At 42.1% G+C, this 19,600-nt stretch overlaps 1 protein-coding gene across 1 annotated transcript; it reads right to left on the bottom strand.

The window, feature by feature from the left end:
• Window positions 1-51: 51 nt before the first annotated feature.
• Window positions 52-14,153, bottom strand: cpo (carboxypeptidase O). Its single transcript, XM_085448200.1, has 9 exons — window positions 14,055-14,153; window positions 12,684-12,723; window positions 11,856-11,957; window positions 11,671-11,775; window positions 11,102-11,218; window positions 10,684-10,777; window positions 3,456-3,658; window positions 825-909; window positions 52-708 (listed from the first exon to the last, which is right to left on the bottom strand). Exons 1-9 carry the CDS (start codon window positions 14,120-14,122, stop codon window positions 443-445), a joined length of 1,080 nt encoding a protein of 359 aa, XP_085304326.1. The 5' UTR covers window positions 14,123-14,153; the 3' UTR covers window positions 52-442.
• Window positions 14,154-19,600: the final 5,447 nt, after the last annotated feature.

Raw genomic sequence — 19,600 nt, 5'->3', positions numbered from 1 at the left:
GCAATAACTTGAGAAAAAGGCAAGGCAGGATTTTGAAATTCATACCAGAGGTGCAGCTACTGGAGGCTGAGGGGTTGCACTCGCCACTGCCAGTATTTTTATTTAAGGCATTCAAGTTTCTCAGTTTGTTAGCCTTGACAAACAAACAATGCAAGAAAAAAGTGCATTTTACACAATGTTTATGTCCTAATATTATTGGGGAGAATCACTTTCTTTAAACCTTGTGAAAAAGGACATTTGCTGAGGAGATGCTCTGTAAGTACTATTCTATTTATTATAAAAGAAAATTTGAGTACAAGAATTCTACATTAACTGTTCTTTTTCTTTCCAGCAAATACTGAACCTTTAAAGCTTATCCTGTTTCTAAATCTGACTTTGAGGTGAAGAACTAAATATGAGTGCCTTATACAGCAGGATGGCTGAAATCAAACAGCTCTCCACCTCACATGAGGGTGGCTCCAGTGACACCCGCTGCTAACAGTATGGACCAAAGGGTCACAGCAGCGTTGGCTACAGCACCGCTAAAGGTCTTGTCGTGGGCATAGGTGATGATGTGCAGAGCCCCGCTGTAGGCCTCCTCACAGGTAGGCTGGATCTGGTCTTCAGGAAGCTCGAAGCCGTATGTCCCGTTATCTCTGAGCTCAAAGGTGAAGGTTAAGGGGATCCCCTGCATTCGAGCCCAGTCTCTGGATGAACCAGAGTTGGCGTCTGGAGAAAGAGTTTAGCAGTTACATTTCTGAACCACCTAAAAATCCTTCAAACATAATATTTAAAGATATGGGCAGTTTATTTTATTATAATTAGCAGCTGATTTGTAAACTCACATAGTACATCAGGCGAGGCTCCTACAGTGTTGTTCATCCCGTGAACCTTCCAAATTGCTTCTGCTGCACCCTTTCCGACCATCATCTGAGGAATTAGAAAGGAATTTTTGCATACAGTCACTTAAACATGAGTCCACAGAATCTGGAGGTGTATGTTTTCATTAATAAAAGTTCAGAGGAAAGATATGAGATGCCACTAACTGTATAAGGCAATCAATACTGTTTTAAAAGTTATGGTGCTCCATGAGTATTTGTGACCTACTGTTCCCTTATCCTATTCTATATGTTTATCCTTTGATTCTGCTGGAGTAGCTTTGCATGATTTATGGTTCATCTTAATCCTTTTTGTACAGAAGTTAATGCTGGGTTTGGAAAGTGAAGATACCCAAGTATAGATATACTGAAATCAGACTAGTGTTAATAAAACTTCCAAATTAATTTGTACTGTAAGCTCCAGTAGATTTATTGGACAGGCTGTGATCAGTTCAGCTGTGTTGTTACTCCTCTTAAAATTTACTGTTCTTTGTGGACTTTGAGTTTTCATGCATCTATAATGGCTGCTTTCCAGCCTCTACTCAGTTAAAAGCAATTAAAAGTACTGAATCATCAACGCAAGTTAGAGAGCATTATTTTTCTTTATATTTTCTTTTGGTAACTAAGACTCAGTCGTGTAATTTTAATATCAGCTAGCTAAATAAAATCTAGCAAAGCCAGACATATAAAAATGTCTTTACATTATCTGGTATGGGATGGCTGAAATAACAAGTGTGCATGGGACATGGTGTCACATGGTTTATATTGTGATTGATTATTTTTCACCTGCAAATGTTCCACATCAAAATGGTCCTACTAGATTCATCTTAATCACAACAAACGATCTGCATCAGGAGTTTAAAAATTATATGTAATCTCAGAAAATACACTCTCCAAAACCAAAGTAAGTTTTGTACCTTTTAAGAGGTAATGCAGAATTTCACTGCTGTACTTATTTGTATTTTACAGAGATCTTTCCTAAAGCTCTGTTGACAATTTTGTACCACAAAGTAAAGGTAAAACAATGAACTCTATCTTTTTTCTTTTTTTTTTTTTAAAGTAGAAAATTGGTTACATGACAATGCATTAATTTATTTTGATACAGTTAAAAAATATATATTATACATCATACTGTTGGAAACAGATTAGTGTTTATATTAGCTCATTCACAATATTACTGACCGCTAAAAGCTTTATCTAACCCATATCTAAAGTCAGCTTGACCTACATGTCTTTGGAGGGTGGGAGGAAGCTGGAACCAGTCACCAGGCACCGGGATGAGTGTGACAACACTAATGTCTGCCCCACTAGGCTGCCATTATACAAGACTGATATGAAATGAAACTTGTCAGAATGCTATATATATGTCTTTTATTTAACAGCAAAAACTTAAACCCTTGTAGCTGTTCTATATATCTGCGATTCACTGATGGGTGAAGTGAATAGCAGTGATTATCTCTTCATCATGGCACCTGTTTGTGGGTACAATGTATTAGGGATCAAGTAAACAATTTGTTCTCAGAATTGAAGTGTTAGAAGCAGAAAAGTGGGCAAGCTTAAGTGAGTAATTGAGTAACAGGCCACACAACTGGGTAATCTTAAAACTACAGCTCTTGTGAGGTGTTCCTGGTCTGCGGTGGTCAGTATCTATCAAAAGTTGTCCAAGAAGAAAACATTGGTGAAACAGCAACAGGGTCATCGGTGGCCAAGTCTCACTGAAGCATGTGGCTTCAGGCTGGCCTGTTTGGTCTGCTCCCACAGACAAGCTACTGTAGCTCAAATTGTTAGACAAATGTAACGCTGATTCTGATAGAAAGGTGTCAGAATACCCGGTTCATCACAGTTTCTTTTGTATGGGGCGGCATAACTGTAGACCAGTCATGTTGCACCAGGATGCAGAGGCAGACAGAGGCAGTGTGATGCAATTTCCTGCTGGGAAACCTTGGGTTCTACCACATGGATGGAAGGACTGACAGTACTATCTACCTACCTACCTAAGTATTGTTGCAGGCCGTGTACACCCTTTCATTTTATGGTTACAGTATTCCGTGGTGGCTCTGGCCTCTTTCAGGAAGAACAATGGAAAACTGGTTCAGGAATTACTTGAGGAACACAACAATGAGTTTGAGGTTTGGGCTCTGCCTCCAAATTCCCAAGATCTCAATCCAATCAAGCATCTGTGGGATGAGCTTGACAAACAAGTCCAATTCTTGAAGGCCCCACTTTGGAACTTACAGGACTTAAAAGATCTCATGCATCTTGTTGTCAATCTGGGAACTACTTTGGGAAAGATGAGAGTCTTTATCAGTGATTTATTTTGAGTGTTTTGGATTCCTAACAAGATTAGAAGAATTGAATCCCTAAACGACCAACCAAAGTTTGGTATTTTGGCTCCAGATTTTTGACCCAATACCTCATCTGCACTGTTCTTTCTTGGCACATGAGGATGAATTTAATGTCCTAGTGCATTTACCCATTTCCTTACTTGCTATCCTCTTTATTAATGTAAATGCACACAGATATAACCATTGTCAAGCTATAAAGAGTGTCTCAGAAAAGTGTAAAAAAATGCATCACTATATTTGTTGATATAAATACCAGCTCATTATAATTGGGGGCAGTGTAGTTGGGGTGTCCATAGGGAACCAGGATCAGCTGGCCGTAGGAGTGGATGGTGAGGAAACACAGGAAGATGTCCTTTTGGCTTCCTACAAAGTCAGTTACAGCCTTGGCCTCAGGCTCAGATGTTGGTTTGGTTCCAGGGTAGGTGTTTGAGCAACAGTCAAATGATACCCCAACGGCTGTGCAGGCAAAGAAGGAGAATATGAATTGCATATAATATTAACATGATTATTTTCACATTCTATTAACACAAGTTTACCTTTTGAAGTAGTAGTAACCCCTGGACTGAAGAATTAGGATACAAATTACAGTTCCTCTTTAGGCTGCTTCCCAAAGTGAGTCAAACCTCATAGACTCCTGTTTTAATTGTTTTTTTTTATAGACAAGTAGTTAAACAGTGTCTCACCGTTGCTAATTCAAGTCACTGAACTGGATATCGCTATTGTTTTTGCTGTTTGTTGCTGTTGCGATATTAGCAATGGAATTATCTAACAGGTAATGTAGCCTGGTACGTGGATGAGCGGTGATTAAAGTTCTGGTATTTTATCAGTTTTGTTGCTTAGTAATAATTGACAGATATGTGTGTCTATACTTAATGGAGCTTGCTAACAAAGCCAATAGCTTTAGCAGATAACTTTGTACTCTACCCTCATCTTCAAATACTTGTGACTCTAAAAAAAACAAAATGGAAGTGACCAAATGCTGAGGCTTCAAAATGGAGTCCAAAGTCTCTAGGTGATGTCATGATATACACTTTGACCTTTGGAGCATATATCTATAACTTATAAACGTTTTTTGGCTACTTGGTTCAAACATCAAACAAAATATGAGTCTGTTAACATTGTTTCCTATTCACGGATGAGGTTTAATGGTTTTTGTATAGCGTGATAAGCTAAAGCTACATTAGCATTAGCATCTTGATTTTGGCAAATTGGAGGAAGCAAAGTTTAGTGTTTTCTTTGCTTTCATCTTTACTTTTAGTATGTCTTTCTCCACTAAGCAACACTGAACTTCAATACTAGCATGTATGTAGATACAGTCACTGTAAAAAGGAAGTTGTCATGATCCTGGGTTTTGTACCCTCTTCAACAAGATGGCGCCGAGTATGGCAGCCTCGTCGCGAGCTCCCCCAAGCAACAGCTTTTTTCTGTGTTTAATTTTACTTTTCCTTCATTTTTTCGTGAGTAGCACATGTCTCCTTGTGTACGACCGACAAACCTTACTGGACATAAAATACGGTCTTTCTTATAACTTTCCGGAGTTCAAGTTTTGCAACACGGACGCTCCGTTTGCAGACCCCCCATTCATCTCACCTCAGACGCCTTTGTTCTCTGGCCCTGGAGGCCGCAAACGCCGACGCAGAGGGAGAAGATCTGGCGTTCTGGTTCGACTGAGACGGCGCACTAACAGACCACCGTTACCCAGTTTATTACTGGCTAATGTGCAGTCTCTGGAGAACAAGCTGTGCGAGCTTCGGGCACGGATCTCATTCCAGCGAGAGATGCGGGACTGCTGCGTGATCTGCCTCACAGAAACCTGGCTATCGGACAAGGTACCGGACTCCGCAATACAACTACGTGCATCGCGCGGACAGGTCACAGGATCTTACTGGGAAAAGCAGAGGCGGTGGTGTATGTTTCATGATCAACAACAGCTGGTGTGATTATGCGAACGTGCACCCGGTCAAATCCTTCTGCTCACCGGACCTGGAGTACCTGATGGTTAAGTGCCGGCCATTCTGGCTACCGAGGGAATTTACAGCAGTGATTATTATGGCTGTTTACATTCCCCCACAAGCCGACACTGACCGAGCACTCAGGGAACTGTATAGCGCGATCAGCAGCGAGGAAACCGCACACCCAGAGGCAGTGTTTATCACGACCGGGGACTTTAATAAGGGAAACCTGAAGAAAGTCTCACCCAAACTCCACCAACACATCCACTTCAACACTCGTGGAGACTGGCTACTTGACCACTGCTACACCTCTTTCCGGGATGCGTACAAAGCCCTCCCCCGCGCCCCATTCGGCCAATCAGATCTCCGCTCCATCCTGCTCCTGCCCGCCTACAGGCAGAAGCTGAAACAGGAAGCTCCAACCCGGAGGGCGGTGCACTGTTGGACGGACCAATCGGAGTCTGCGCTGCGGGACTGTTTTGATCACGCGGACTGGGAAATGTTTCACGTGGCTGCTAGGGACATTGATGAATACACAGACTCAGTCTGCGGATTTATCAGGAAATGCGTGGAAGATGTCGTCCCATCCAGAACAGTTAAATCCTTCCCAAATCAAAAACCCTGGATTAACGGAGATGTTCGCGCGGCACGGAGCACCGCCTTTGCCTCCGCGAACACATCGGACTACAAACACGCACATTACCAACTCCGGAAGACGATCAAAGCAGCCAAACGTGAGTACAGGGACAGGGTGGAGCAACAGTTTGACAACCCTCGGAGTATGTGGCAGGGACTAAACACGATCGCAGACTTTAGAGGGAAAACCAGCACACCGCAGACCACGGCCTCTCTGTGTGAGGATCTAAATGTATTCTACGCTAGATTCGACACAGCGAACACCATGAGACCGGACAGTGTGCGCACCGCGGATGACGTCAGTGCGCACACTGTGTCTGAGGAGGATGTGCGGAAGTGCTTTCAGGAAGGTGAACGCACGCAAAGCTACTGGTCCGGACGGGATTCCCGGCCGCGTCCTCAAGTCATGCGCGGCTCAGCTGGCTGGAGTGTTCACACACATCTTCAACCTTTCCCTCTCTCTGTCTGTAGTCCCAGCCTGCTTCAAAATGGCCACCATCGTCCCTGTACCCAAATCCTCCACCATCTCCTCATTGAACGACTGGCGACCTGTAGCCCTGACCCCCATCGTGAGCAAATGCTTCGAGAAGCTGGTCAGGGACTTCATCCGCTCTGCACTACCCGACTCACTGGACCCTCTACAGTTCGCATACCGCCACAACAGGTCCACTGATGATGCCATAGCCCTGACACTACATACTGCCCTGTCACACCTGGAGAAGAGAGACACGTATGTGAGAATGCTGTTTGTAGATTACAGCTCAGCATTCAATACCATCGTTCCCTCGAAGCTGGACAGGAAACTGCAGGATCTAGGACTGAGCAGCTCCCTCTGCAGCTGGATCCTTAGCTTCCTGTCTGACAGACGCCAAGTGGTCAGACTGGGCAGCATCATCCCCCATCACACTGAACACTGGTGCTCCACAGGGGTGTGTACTGAGCCCTCTCCTGTACTCACTCGTATACGACTGCACAGCCACTAACAACTCCAACATCATTGTGAAGTTTGCGGACGACACTACAGTGGTGGGTCTTATCACCAACGGTGATGAGACGGCCTACAGGGAGGAGGTCAGCGCCCTGACCCACTGGTGTCAAGACAACCATCTCACCCTCAACGTCGCAAAGACAAAGGAGTTGATAGTGGACTTCCGGAGGTGCAGAGAAGTACACACCCCCATCACCATCAACGGCGCTGCTGTGGAGAGAGTGAGCAGCTTCCGGTTCCTTGGTGTACATCTGGCTGAGGATCTTACGTGGTCAGTACACACAAACAAAACAGTGAAGAAGGCGCAGCAGCGCCTCTTCTTTCTCAGGAGACTTAAAAGATTCGGCATGAGCCCCCGCATCCTCAGGACCTTCTATCACTGTGCCATTGAGAGCATCCTCACTGGATGCATCACCACCTGGTATGGCAACAGCACCGCCTACAACTGCAAAGCTCTCCAGCGAGTAGTGCGGTGCTCTGAACGGATAATTGGAGGTGAGCTTCCCTCCCTCCAAGACATCTACAGGAAGCGCTGCCTGAGGAAAGCGGGGAGGATCATCAAGGACTCCAGTCACCCCAGCCATAAACTGTTCAGACTACTTCCATCAGGAAGGAGGTTCTGCAGCATCCGGTCCCGAACCAGCAGACTGACAGACAGCTTCTTCCACCAGGCCATCAGACTGCTGAACACTTCATAGACACCTCAGCTTCACTACTGGAACTTTAACATTATGCACTCCATACTGTACAGTAATGCCACTGTTTTGCACATGTCTCAACTCTGTATATTTTTATATATTTTATTTATTGTTTACTCTATTTAACTTGTAAAATATGTGTACGTACACACACACACACACACACACACACACACACACACACACACACACACACACACACAGAAAAATATTTAGTATACACATCCAGGAATGCATATACTATTATATATTGTACATATATTTATTCGTTTCAGATGTAGCCATTCTTGTATTTTGCTTGTTTACATTCTTGTATTTTGCACAACTCTGTTGCTTGTGAAGCTCGCACACAAGAATTTCACTCACATGTGCTGTACCAATGTACCTGCACATGTGATGTGACAATAAAAGTGATTTGATTTGATTTGATTTGATTTGATACCCAGCGTTTTCTGTTTGGGACTCCGTTTTCTGTTTGATTTTTCCCATTTGACTTTGTTGTAGTGTTCAGTTCAAATATTACCTTAGGCTTAGGTTTTCATTACCTTAGGTTTTCATTCTGATTTTGTATTGAGCCCTCCTATGTTCCCCAGGCCTAGCTTGTGTTTCTGATATGTCTGTGTTTAGTCAGTTTTGTCTTCGTGTTTACTTTGGCCTGCTAAATTCCTGTGTTTTAATCTTAGTGTTAGTTTCCTGTTTTATTTTGATAGTCTCTTGTCCTTCAGGTTTTGTGTTCCCCCTTGCTCTTTAATTGATTCTGTTCACCTGTGCCTTGTTTTCCCCAGCTTTGTCTCTTTCCCTGATAAACCTCATGTCTATTTAAGTCCTCAGTTTCCCTTTGATCTTTGCCATGTCATCATTCCTGTTGTCAGTTTAAGTCGTGTGTCTTGTTGTTTTGTATTTTGTTTGCGAGCTGCAGCATTAAAGCTGTTTGAGTTCAATTAAGCCTGACTGCCAAGTCCTACATTTTGGGTCCTCTCGCTGCCTGCGACACACCCTCGCTTGACAGAAGTAGTCTTTTTTTAAGGTTTTCTAACTTTTGCATATCAAAGTATAATAAAATACATATAATCTGGTACTTAGCAGGTCTTCAAACTAGGTAGATACTCCCTTAGATGAACAACGATGCATGACATTTTACATTGTTTCATTATTTATTTTACAAAACGTAAGCCAAAATGCAGATGCAGTGTTTGAAAAATTTAGAACACCCTGCCTGGTAACATAAGAATTAAGAGAGTAAGTAGCAGCCAGGCCCTGCTAATCAGATTCACTACATTAATTGGTCATCAGCAAGTCTGAGCCCCTCTATAAAAGTTGCCAGTTTGCTGGTTTGGAGAATTCAGGTGTGTGTTACCACAATGCCAAGAACAAAAGACATCAGCAGTCTTCTTAGAGAAGTAATAGTTGCTGTCCATTAATTTGGGAGAGCTTATAATAGCATTTCCAGAGAGTTTGAAGCTCATCATTCCACACTGAGAGAGATTATTCACAAGTTAAAACATTCAAGACCGTTGCCTATCTTCCCAGGACATCCCAGCCAATTCATTACAAAATGGGAGGTGATGATTTGGGCTTCTTTGGCAGCCACAGGACCTGGGAACCTGGCAGTCACTGAGTCAGCTTTGTTCATCTGACATGTAATAACTTAGAACTTTACCATGACTCCTGTGTTGTGACAGTGTTGTCTGATTAATGAAATGTGTGCACTTTATTGTCATGTATATAGGGAATAAGAGTAATGCACACTTAAAGATGTGTGTTTAAGTCTGTGAAGGTTCTCAGTCATCCAGGTCATCGTAGTCTAAAGAGCTTGGAAAGAAAAGCATCTGGACTTCTTTGGTAAATGGCCTGCATTTGTATAGCGCTTTTCTAGTCCCTAAGGACCCCAAAGCGCTTCACAGTACATTCAGTCATCCACCCATTCACACACTGGTGATGGCAGCTACATTGTAGCCACAGCCGCCCTGGGGCGCACTGACAGAGGCGAGGCTGCCGGACACTGGCGCCACCACTCTGACCACCACCAGTAGGCAGACATGGGGTTAGTATCTTGCCCAAGGATATTTGGCATGCAGCCAGGAGGCAGCCTGGGATCGAACCACCGACCTTCTGATTAGTGGCTGACCTGCTCTGCCACCTGAGCTACAGCCACCTTTAAGTTGAAGCTGTTGAAGACGTTTCACCTCTCATCCGAGAAGCTTCTTCAGTTCTAAGAGCAACTGGTGGAGCGTCCAAGATTTTAAGCCCTCCAAGAGGGACATGGATCCTCTATTGATCCTCTACCTAATCACACGAGCCAAGGTGTGAAGACGGGTGTAGGTCAAAATCAGCCAAGGTTTTGGGTGGAACCGCTGTGAAACCTAGCCCCACCTTATCATAAATTCCTGAGGTCAAAAGGCCCAGGATGTGAGTGGGCATTAACATTGGCGTCCTCAAACAAGAGGACCTTTCGAGGAAGCCGATGTTCAGATTTTGGACAGAGAAGACAGACGGTTTGAAAGAGGAGTAAAAGAAGCCATTTATATGCACTGTGAACGACCATCTTTGAACAGAGGAGGTGGTTTATGACACCAACTGTCTGCCATCTATAATCCAGTTTTGTGATCCCTTCCCAGATGGTTTAACGCCCACTGACACCCTGGGCCTTTTCACCTCAGGAAATCACATGATAGGACACCTGAAACCTTGGCTGATTGTGACCTACACCCGTTTTCACACCCTTGGGGACACTCCCATAGGGCTTAAATCTGGGACTCTCCACCAGTTGCTCTTAGAACTGAAGAAGCTTCTCGGATGAGAGGTGAAATGTCTTCAAGCAGCTTAAAGAAGTCCAGACGCTTTTCTTTCTAAGCTCCTTAGACTACGATGTGTATTTAAGTTATCTCAGGCAGTCTGTCTTTCATTTTTGATGTTTATGTAGTGTCTGAGTTTAGCTAGGAACCAGTTCTTTTGAGAAGACACTGATGAATCTTAGAATTGTACATAAAACTGTGATGCATATGGTTTAAGCACAGATTGGTGGAAAAGAGTTTCATTAATAAAACCAGTGAGTCACAGAAATAAGGTAAAAGATGCCAAAAGTTCTCCAAAGACCTGAGGAGAGTTTCATGCTTGGCCATAATTTCAAAAACAGCAATAAAAAAATAAATAAAAAGGAAAGACTGCAACGATCAGCTTTCACTGAAGAACAGCTACATCACTCACTTCCCCAGTTGGCATCAAAGTTGCGGTTGAGATCGGTGCCATAGCAGCTGCAGTCCTCAGGACCTGGTGACCTGTTCTTCCTCCACAGTCGAGTCTGAGTGGAGCAAAATGTTCAGTCAGTCATAAATAGAATGGCAGCACAACATTTTTGTAGATATTAAATGCTTCCTGTGATTGATGCTGTTCATTATTATTCCATGTGTCTTACTGTAAAACATTCAATTATTTTGTACTTGAAGGTTTTTGAGCACAAGAAATAAATTTCTTCAAAGATTGAATTATGGCTCATTTAATCAGTTACATCTTCAGTTACTCAGATAATCATCCTATTATATCCTGTTCATCTGTGGTTTGAGATCCTGAGTGCATAACCCTAGAAATGTAATTGGATAAATATCTATCAAATACGAGGACTGACTGTCTTATTTTCCCACGTGTAGATGTAGCCGTCTATATTGAGCACTGGAGTGACGTAGAAGTCCACGTTCTTCATCATCTCTTCCATTTTGGCATCTGTTTTGTATGTCTGCAGAATCTGTTTGGAACAGACGAACACACATCAGGGGCAGGCTGACACACTGAAGGACATTTAGTTATTAAATTATATTCATTTTGTCAGACAGGATGTTTTCTCCTCACAACAGAAAACAATCAGGACAACAAATTAGAAGATTTGCTGTAAATCTTAATTTTATTTATATATTTATTGCCTTTTAACATCAATCACACTCAGGTCAGGTCACTGGCAATCAAAGTAGGGGTAGGGTTAGGTTAATCTCCACCCTTTTTAATAGAATTTATGCGTGTTCTGGAAAATTCAAACTTAAAATAGTTAAAAAGAAATACTACAATACCAAATACGTTATTTAAAATGAAATGTTCTTGTTTCTAGAATAAAAGTGGCTAACAAAATCCCCTAGCATTAACTTTACCCTTAGAAGGGTCCCACGAGTCCTGGTGGAGGTATATTGACAGCAGCTCTCTTACCTCTCTAACAAAGTACTGGCAGAACGCTGGAGCGATCCATTCTCTGGCATGTATTCCACAGTCCATCCAGATAGCTTTCTTTTCCTTTCCAGTATTCAGGCCAATCTGGAGAACAAATATCAAACATCCGTGTGCATCAGTATCCGTTTGGCATATGACAGCTTGTGATCTGAAACTTTGTTTACCTTGAGCAAGCTAATATCCCTGCTTTCATAGGTCTTTCCATATTTCACCACGGTTACAACATCAGGGTGATCCTTTACCATCTGTTCCATCCAGCTAGTGATCTGTAAAATGGAGTACCAACATATACTGCAGTCTTACAAACGTTTGACTGGTTAGCTGTCTTTCTCTAATATCCACACACGCACAAACATGTATCAAACCCCTCATTTCTTGATAATTTGCTTCCAGACTTAGGGTCTTTAGCAATAGTTCTGCAGATTTTCTGGATATCCTTCAAAGTTTTTCTTTGGTAACTTGCTTCTTTTTCACCCGTTTTCAGTCCAGTTCTTGTATCTGGCCATTTCAAGAAGAGTATTGTTTTTTTTGTGTGTGTGTGCATTAAACAACTGTTAAATCACCATGAACTTATGGAAATATGAAGTTAAAAAAGTCACATATCTAAAGGGATAAACCGGTGTTGCATCGCTATAATAGACAACTTAGCAAAGAAAGTGCCTTTGGCCAACTGTTGTGATTTGGTGCTATAGAAATAAAACTGAATTGAACCAAAATTGGTCTTATGGAGTGATGAGGTTGATTTGGTTCAAATCGGGATCAATCTGTACGGAGGAGTCAGGGGCGAGGTGCAAAATTATCACATTTCCATAAATGTTGCATGTTCCAGTAAATTATTGCATCTGTTTCCTGTTTTTCTTGGAAAACATTAACAAAATGAGGGCTAGCTCAAGACTTTTGTACAGTGCTGTATAAACAGCATATTTTAGAAAATGTGTGTGTGTGTGCATGTGTGTGAGAGAGATGTGACATCTGAGTTATGTGTGTCTCACCTCTGACATGGGGTGGTATTTATAGTAGTCATACTGGGCTCTGTTGCACAAAAAATACATGAAAATCTTGAGAAGCAGTTGACGTTAATCATACCTCAATAATAGTATGCTCTTTTATCTGGGTTGTAGTTAATAGTTTTTAAAATTACAAGCCTGCAATAATCAATTTTTAACTGCTTCAAAGGCAGTCTATCCAGCTGTTGGTCAGTACAAGCTAAAAAGCCAGCATCGGTGATGGTACAAGGGTCCATTGTCAAATTTTTCACAAAACCACATTCTGCACAAATTATAGCAACATAGGTGTTTAGTAAAGGAATCTGTTCAACCATGTTTGACACATTATGAAATAAAAAATTAGAGAAAAGGTGCCATGAACTACTAAGCAGCTGAAGTGCTATAATAGGAAAATGCTTTGCTCTAGAGCCTGGGTCTCAAACTTAAATGAGCTGTGGGCCACTGCCGGCGCTGACGTCTCATGTGAGGGCGACTTAAGTGTTCAAGTAGTACAAAAAAGAAAAAACTTATTTTAACATTGCACTCAACAACAAACAAATCCTCCCTAACAAAAAAAGTAACTTCAAGGGCCAAACTGAATTATATTTCTTCATGTCAATATACGGGCCGCAAATAGGGGTGACGTGGGCTGCAAGTTGCTCCCGGGACCCCTGCTCTATAGACTACAGCAGCCAGCCTCCTCCATATTATTACAGAGAAGAAGGATGAAGATGAGCATGTTTAAACTTAAAAAAAAATCTTGCTACCACCAAATGAAAAATTATTATATATTTAAAAGCACAATAAAGTTTCTTTCACTAGGCCATTGGATACTTTACAACCCTCCACGCCCTGCTCTCTGCTCAACTGTCTTACAATAGCCCATATTCAGCCCATAGCCCATATTGACCCCTGTCCCCAATTCAAAACCCTTTTGTATATAGTTAGAATATATGTGTATTTATAATAATAAAAAAATTACATCAAGACAACTTCCTTGTTTGTGTACACATAAATATACAAAATGATCTCAGTTTTAATATTTATTTGTCTTTAAGCTATTTTTAGTTAAACAGGTTGTAGCTGATGATGTGCAGATGTGTCGATGTGTAGATCATTTTTACTCTTTAAAAATTCTCAACACCATCTTAACGTCTTGAACGCTTCCCAGCCGTTAATCTTCAGTGTACCACTTTAAACAATGAAAGTCAGCAAATAGTGAAGAGTAGCAGAAATGAAGGAAGTAACAAAAGTGAAAGCTTTGTCCAACTTATACCAACATCACAAGGATTTGTATGCTAAGAATATTTTGAAGGTAATTATCTATTTAAAAAAACAACAACCCCTGATCAGATCTATTTAATGAACAAAACTCACCTCTCCACTGTTGCTGCTCCCACTGCTGAGAGCAGCAACACAAAACTCATTCCCACACAGTCAAGCATTGTCTCTTTGTGAAAGTAAAGTCCTTGTCTGTACTGGTCTGCTTTACTGATCCCAGGGAAGCCCAGTAAAGAGATACATTCTACTACTTGTTAATATTTGATCTGAAATGACTAAGTGAATTACTTTACAATGGAAAGTAATGTATCCGTCATCTATTTATATCATTAACTGCCCATGATCATGGCCATAAAATTCGGTGATTGTGCTGACATGTAAAGTCGCTCTCTTTTGTAAATGCAAACTTCTTACTTTTCATTCTTGACTGCTGCTATCAGCCTTATTATCTTGGCCAGTGTCATGTTTTGTCTGCATATTTTCTGCAAGAACTGACACATTTGTGGAAGTTATGTGGAAAAAATATAACACGATGGAACTGAATGAAATTCACCCCCCTGTAGAAGTAATAATGAGATGTAGAAAGAAATATCTAGGACATATACATGTATATAACTAGATGTCAACTGTCTGTCTTCCAAAGTTTATCTTCCTGCAGAGTCTTTTTAATCCTACAGAAAAAGAAACAGAGTGAGTTATCAGCTAGATTGCCCTCGAGTCCCTTTGTAGAGGCCGAATGAAGAATCAGGTCAGCATTCTTTCAGGTATAAAGTGGGATCACAGTGTTACACACACCTGGCAGGTGTCTCGTCTGTTATAATTCAGAAAACAAGTAAAACTAGTATCTGGTGTTTTATATATTTACCTTGAGTCTGTCTCTTTAAGAACAGGTTATAATGTGTCAGTCTGGCAGAGAGCTGCTTGAATGTCATTGTGTAATCAAGAAGTTTGAGAGTTAAGGTTTACTATACTGATGATAACAATCTGGAAACTGTAATGGCGCTACAAACTGATAAAAAAACAGAGCAAAGGTCTTCAGAAATAAATAAAACCACTTTTTTTTTACATTAGTAATTCCTTTTGTGCATAATTTTATATTATTGTTAATAATAAATTAATTAAGCAACAAAACAACCTGAAGAGCCGGTTCGGAGCCGAAAGAGCCGGCTCTTTTTAGTGAGCCGAGCCGAAAGAGCCGGTTCTGTAAAAAGAGCTGGAAATCCACCGCATCGAGTTCACAGTTAGCAGCGCACTGGAAATGGCTTCTGTTCAACATTTCCAGTTTGAACCAGAGCAATCTGAGAAAAAGGATGAAAATAGTCAATCAGTACTTAGTTTAGATGAAGATGAAAACAATCCGTCACACGATGACGCGAGAGTGAGGGAAAACTACTGGTGTCTATGCCGCTACTGCTTGTCAATGGCGACAGGTGTCGTGCCAAATTTTGAATCCCCGACAGAATTTGTTTCCCCTGCGTTGGGACTTTGGCACAACATCGGACGGGATTATTTAAATAAACCAATGACATTTTGACTGATCATTATTTATATCTTTCTGTAACTGTACAACACTGTACTGAGCCAAAACCTCCCAAATTTCAGGAGCGTTAAGTCTTTGAACAGGGGAACAAATTTGTGGCATGATCAGCCTGATATTATTTGTATCCCACTGTAACTTTACTGTATAAAGAGCTAACATCTCCCAAATTTCTGGAGTAGTTAGTCATTATAAGAAGTGTTTAAGAACTAAAAATCACGAACGTGGGATACTGATAGTCCATGATTTCGAAAGGCCAGTGTATGCTCCCGATGCAGGGGAAACAAATTCTGGCGGGGATACCTAGTTTGGCACGACGGCTTCAAAGTTTTGGTGCACTATGTTGCATGGAGAATCTGTAAAAATAACGATATCGTAATTTCACTGTATAATAAAACTTAGAATTCTAGTAATGTTTTTATCATGCAGTTATGTGATACCATGGATAGCTGCTGCCATAAAATTGAGCTCTTTACAACAAACGCTCTCAGTCGCCGTTGCCATTGGCAAGCAGCCGCATAGACACCAGTAGCTAAAGCATATAGTTAGGGCTGGACCAGGTGACCCTGAATCCTCCCTTAGTTATGCTGCAATAGACATAGGCTGCCGGGGGATTCCCATGATGCATTGAGTTTTTCCTTTCCAGTCACCTTTCTCGCTTACTATGTATTAACAGACCTCTCTGCATTGAATCATATCTGTTATTAACCTCTGTCTCTCTTCCACAGCATGTCTTTTATCCTGTCTTCCTTCTCTCACCCCAACCGCCCCTCCCTGAGCCTGGTTCTGCCGGAGGTTTCTTCCTGTTAAAAGGGAGTTTTTCCTTCCCACTGTTGCCAAAGTGCTTGCTCATAGGGGGTCATATGATTGTTGGGTTTTTCTCTGTATCTATGAAGCGCCTTGAGGCGACTTATGTTGTGATTTATATAAATAAAATTGAATTGAATTGAATAGTTTTCCCTCACTCTCGCGTCCTCGTGTGACGGATTGTTTTCATCTTCATCTAAACTAAGTACTGATTGACTATTTTCATTCTCTCTCTCGGTTTGCTCTGGTTCAAACTGGAAAGGTTGAACAGACCCATATGGAAAAGAAATAGAAAAGAAAATAATAGGTTTGGAGTCTTCTCTCACCCCCATTCTCTGCGGCCTGCTGGAGCGGGGGTCTAGGAGGAGGAGTTGGCCGTTCGACTGCGGTCTGTAGTGTGGGGCCTCCCTGCTGCTACGGAGTCCGGGCGGTCTGCCTCTCCCCACCGCAGGGAAAAGGGTAACACCACGTGGGTCTGGGTGCAGTTCCCCCCTCCAGGGGCAAGGGTACCTAGAGCCGGTTCGTAGAGTACGCTTGGGGAGTGTGATTGTGTGTACAGAGTCTCTTCATGTCTGTCTCCACGTTGGTTGAGTGTGGAGTGAGTGCATATGAGAGCATGAGGGTGGGAATGGATGTTTGTGTCTGTGTGTGCCTGTATGTCTGTGTCTATATGTCAGGTTGGGTATCAGACGCCACCTCTCTGGGGACATCTCAGGCCCTCCAAGGTTTGGGGGCCTATCTCCATCCACCACCACTTCCCCTGCCAGTGGCGGACTCCCTCAGGTATCGGTGCGTTGGTGGTTCTTTGTGTCTGGGGGTGGGCGTCCGGGTACACACCGGCTCACTCCTTGGCGGCCGCTTATCGGGGCCTGGAGCCTGGGGCTCGCTCGGGCCACTTCGGAGGTGGGGTGCCCCCGGCCTCTCGGCCTGGGGCTCGGTCACTCAGGCACGGCTGGCTGCCGGCGGAGCTCACGGGCGCGTCACTGCAACTCCCCCTGACTTCTGCTCCGCGGCTGCTGAGTGAGCCCTCATCTGGGACTCTCCTCAGCTCTTACTGGGACAGTGGCGCGGCTGCCCCTCTGTTGGTCTTCCTTGGTCTCTTGTGTTCTGGGGGCCTCTGGATGTCTGGAGTTTTGATCTCCTCCATACCTGCTTCATACCCTGGAGGAAGGGGCTGTGGCCCCCCCACACTCCCTAGCAGATCGTTACATGGTGAAACCTTTGGAATGCAAGCATGCTGATCCACACAGGTATGCACACAGGTGTACACACGGGTATTTACAGACGCAGACTACAGCTTTCTTGGCTGCTGCCTCAAAGCACATTGTGCACTGTCTATCTTGCGTGCTGCACAATATCGTTTATTATTTAGTATCTACTGATATCTACTGCTAGCTAGTTTATTGTGATGGTGCTGTTTTTTTTATTATGTTGCTCTTTGTTGTTTGCTTTTGTTGAGGTTGGTTCGCGAATGGACCGTCCCGCATCCTTATATTACCATGATGACGTCACAGTTAGATCTTTACTGGAAATGATAACAGTTCCCCACACTCAAAAAGTTCTCCTTATATGGACATCAACTGCTACTTTTAGAGAAAAACAAGTGTGTATTATATTGTGCATTTTGTGAAAGTATATCTATTAGAAAAACTGTCCTCAGACGACCCTCCTATTCTTACTAAGTGTGTGTGTGAACGTGCGTGTTTTACATAAGTGTGTGCATGTTGTTACAGGCCTGAGTACGTGCAGAACTGAATGTAGACAGCCCAGGGCCCAACAGGACCCACAAGTCCGAGCGGTTAACAGCCTAAGCAACTAGAAAGAATAATACAGAACAACAATAGACTGACTAAAGTACTGATAATCCGTGTGCATTAGTATTTGCTCAGAGTAACATAGATGTGATTCAAAGATTATTCTGTCAACTGATTCAACAATGGTAAATGATTAATCAATGATAATTCTGATTATAACTGTGATCATAAGAATACAAAATAAAATATCTCTTGCCCACACTTTCTCTTCTGTTTTTTTTCTCCATACAGGTGACCCAGGTGTTTTGTTTGTTTTTTTTGTTTTTTTTTCTTTCTTCCCCCCCTTCTCACCGTCTCTTCTCCCCTTTGGTTTTCTTTCTCCCTGTCCTATCCCCCAGTCATGTCTGTCTCGTTTGTAGCAACTGAAAATAAAATAAATTCATAATTATAATAAAGGTCAATCAAATGGACCAATATGGCAAGGCCATGATGATCCACTTGGTAAAATAAATCCGCTTGGCATCTTTCTTGGCCTTAAGACAACAATTCTGATGGCTAAAGATCCAAACGGGACACAAAAAAAAAAAAAAAAAGAAAAAAAAAAAAGGAAAAGAAATAGTAAAAACTTATATGTGATTACTCATGAAAGTGGCCACTTTCTCATTACTTTCATACATTGTTTTAGTAAGTATCCAAAACATACAAGTTTCATTATATAATTTTTCACGGGATCTTATATCTGTTTTCACTCTTATATGCTTTTCATACAAGTTTCACACAAGACAGATACAAACTTTATAAGATTTATATATATATTTTCCATATGGGGAAGCCATTTCCAGTGTGCTGCTAACTGTGAACTCTATGCGGTGCAAAGATGTGACGTCACAGCACAGAGTGCATTGAGAAGTAAATAACAATGGCGGTCTACTGGTAAATCGGTTTTATATAAAATGTGCTTAAAAGGAAAACATTTGGTGTATTCTAATACCACATATATGTTATTGAAGGCACAGTACATATTTTAGCGCAAATATGTGTTAATAGCCAGGGTTCCCTTTAAGTTCAACCTGCTGTTTCTGAGTCCTTACAAGAGTCCTTATGAGTCCTTCATATGGGCCCTCCCTCCTGCCTGCTGCGTAACCCAAAAACAGTAAATATAAAAATGTTAGCATCATCGGTGAAAGGCACAGTGGATAGGTAGGACTTCCACAGATATATGAACCTGCATGTTCTTGACAGACTGACCGCTGTCCAGTCCTGTTTGTGACTGGAAGAAAATCCCTGTTAACAGGGTAATGTGGTGTGATACTTACAGTTGTGTTTTTTAAAAGTTCATTGTGACATTTCTGAAAAGACCTTTGCTCTTTTTTTTTATCAGCTTGCAGCGTCTTTGCTGATTCCAGCTTTTCCAACAGACAGACTCAACTTAAAATATAAACCAATCATTATTCATTCGTGAGTAAAGGACAAACTAGTTAATCAGTCACTCTGTGTCCTTTTCTGGGGGATCAGGAAGACTCTCTGCATCTCATTATTGCTTC

Source organism: Copadichromis virginalis, linkage group LG23 (genome assembly GCF_057382275.1).
Source record: "Copadichromis virginalis isolate Kocher_CV1m ecotype Utaka linkage group LG23, C_Virginalis_male_GT1.1, whole genome shotgun sequence".
Taxonomy (NCBI): domain Eukaryota; kingdom Metazoa; phylum Chordata; class Actinopteri; order Cichliformes; family Cichlidae; genus Copadichromis; species Copadichromis virginalis.
This window is presented reverse-complemented; position numbering and strand designations above follow the sequence as displayed.

Coding starts and splice junctions, on each gene's coding strand:
- cpo (XM_085448200.1), bottom strand. CDS start 14,122: ATGCTTGACTGTGTGGGAATGAGTTTTGTGTTGCTGCTCTCAGCAGTG. Junction 11,776..11,855: donor GGGATATTAGCTTGCTCAAG/GTAAACAAAGTT, acceptor TTTGTTCTCCAG/ATTGGCCTGAATACTGGAAA. Junction 709..824: donor AGCCTCGCCTGATGTACTAT/GTGAGTTTACAA, acceptor CTCTTTCTCCAG/ACGCCAACTCTGGTTCATCC.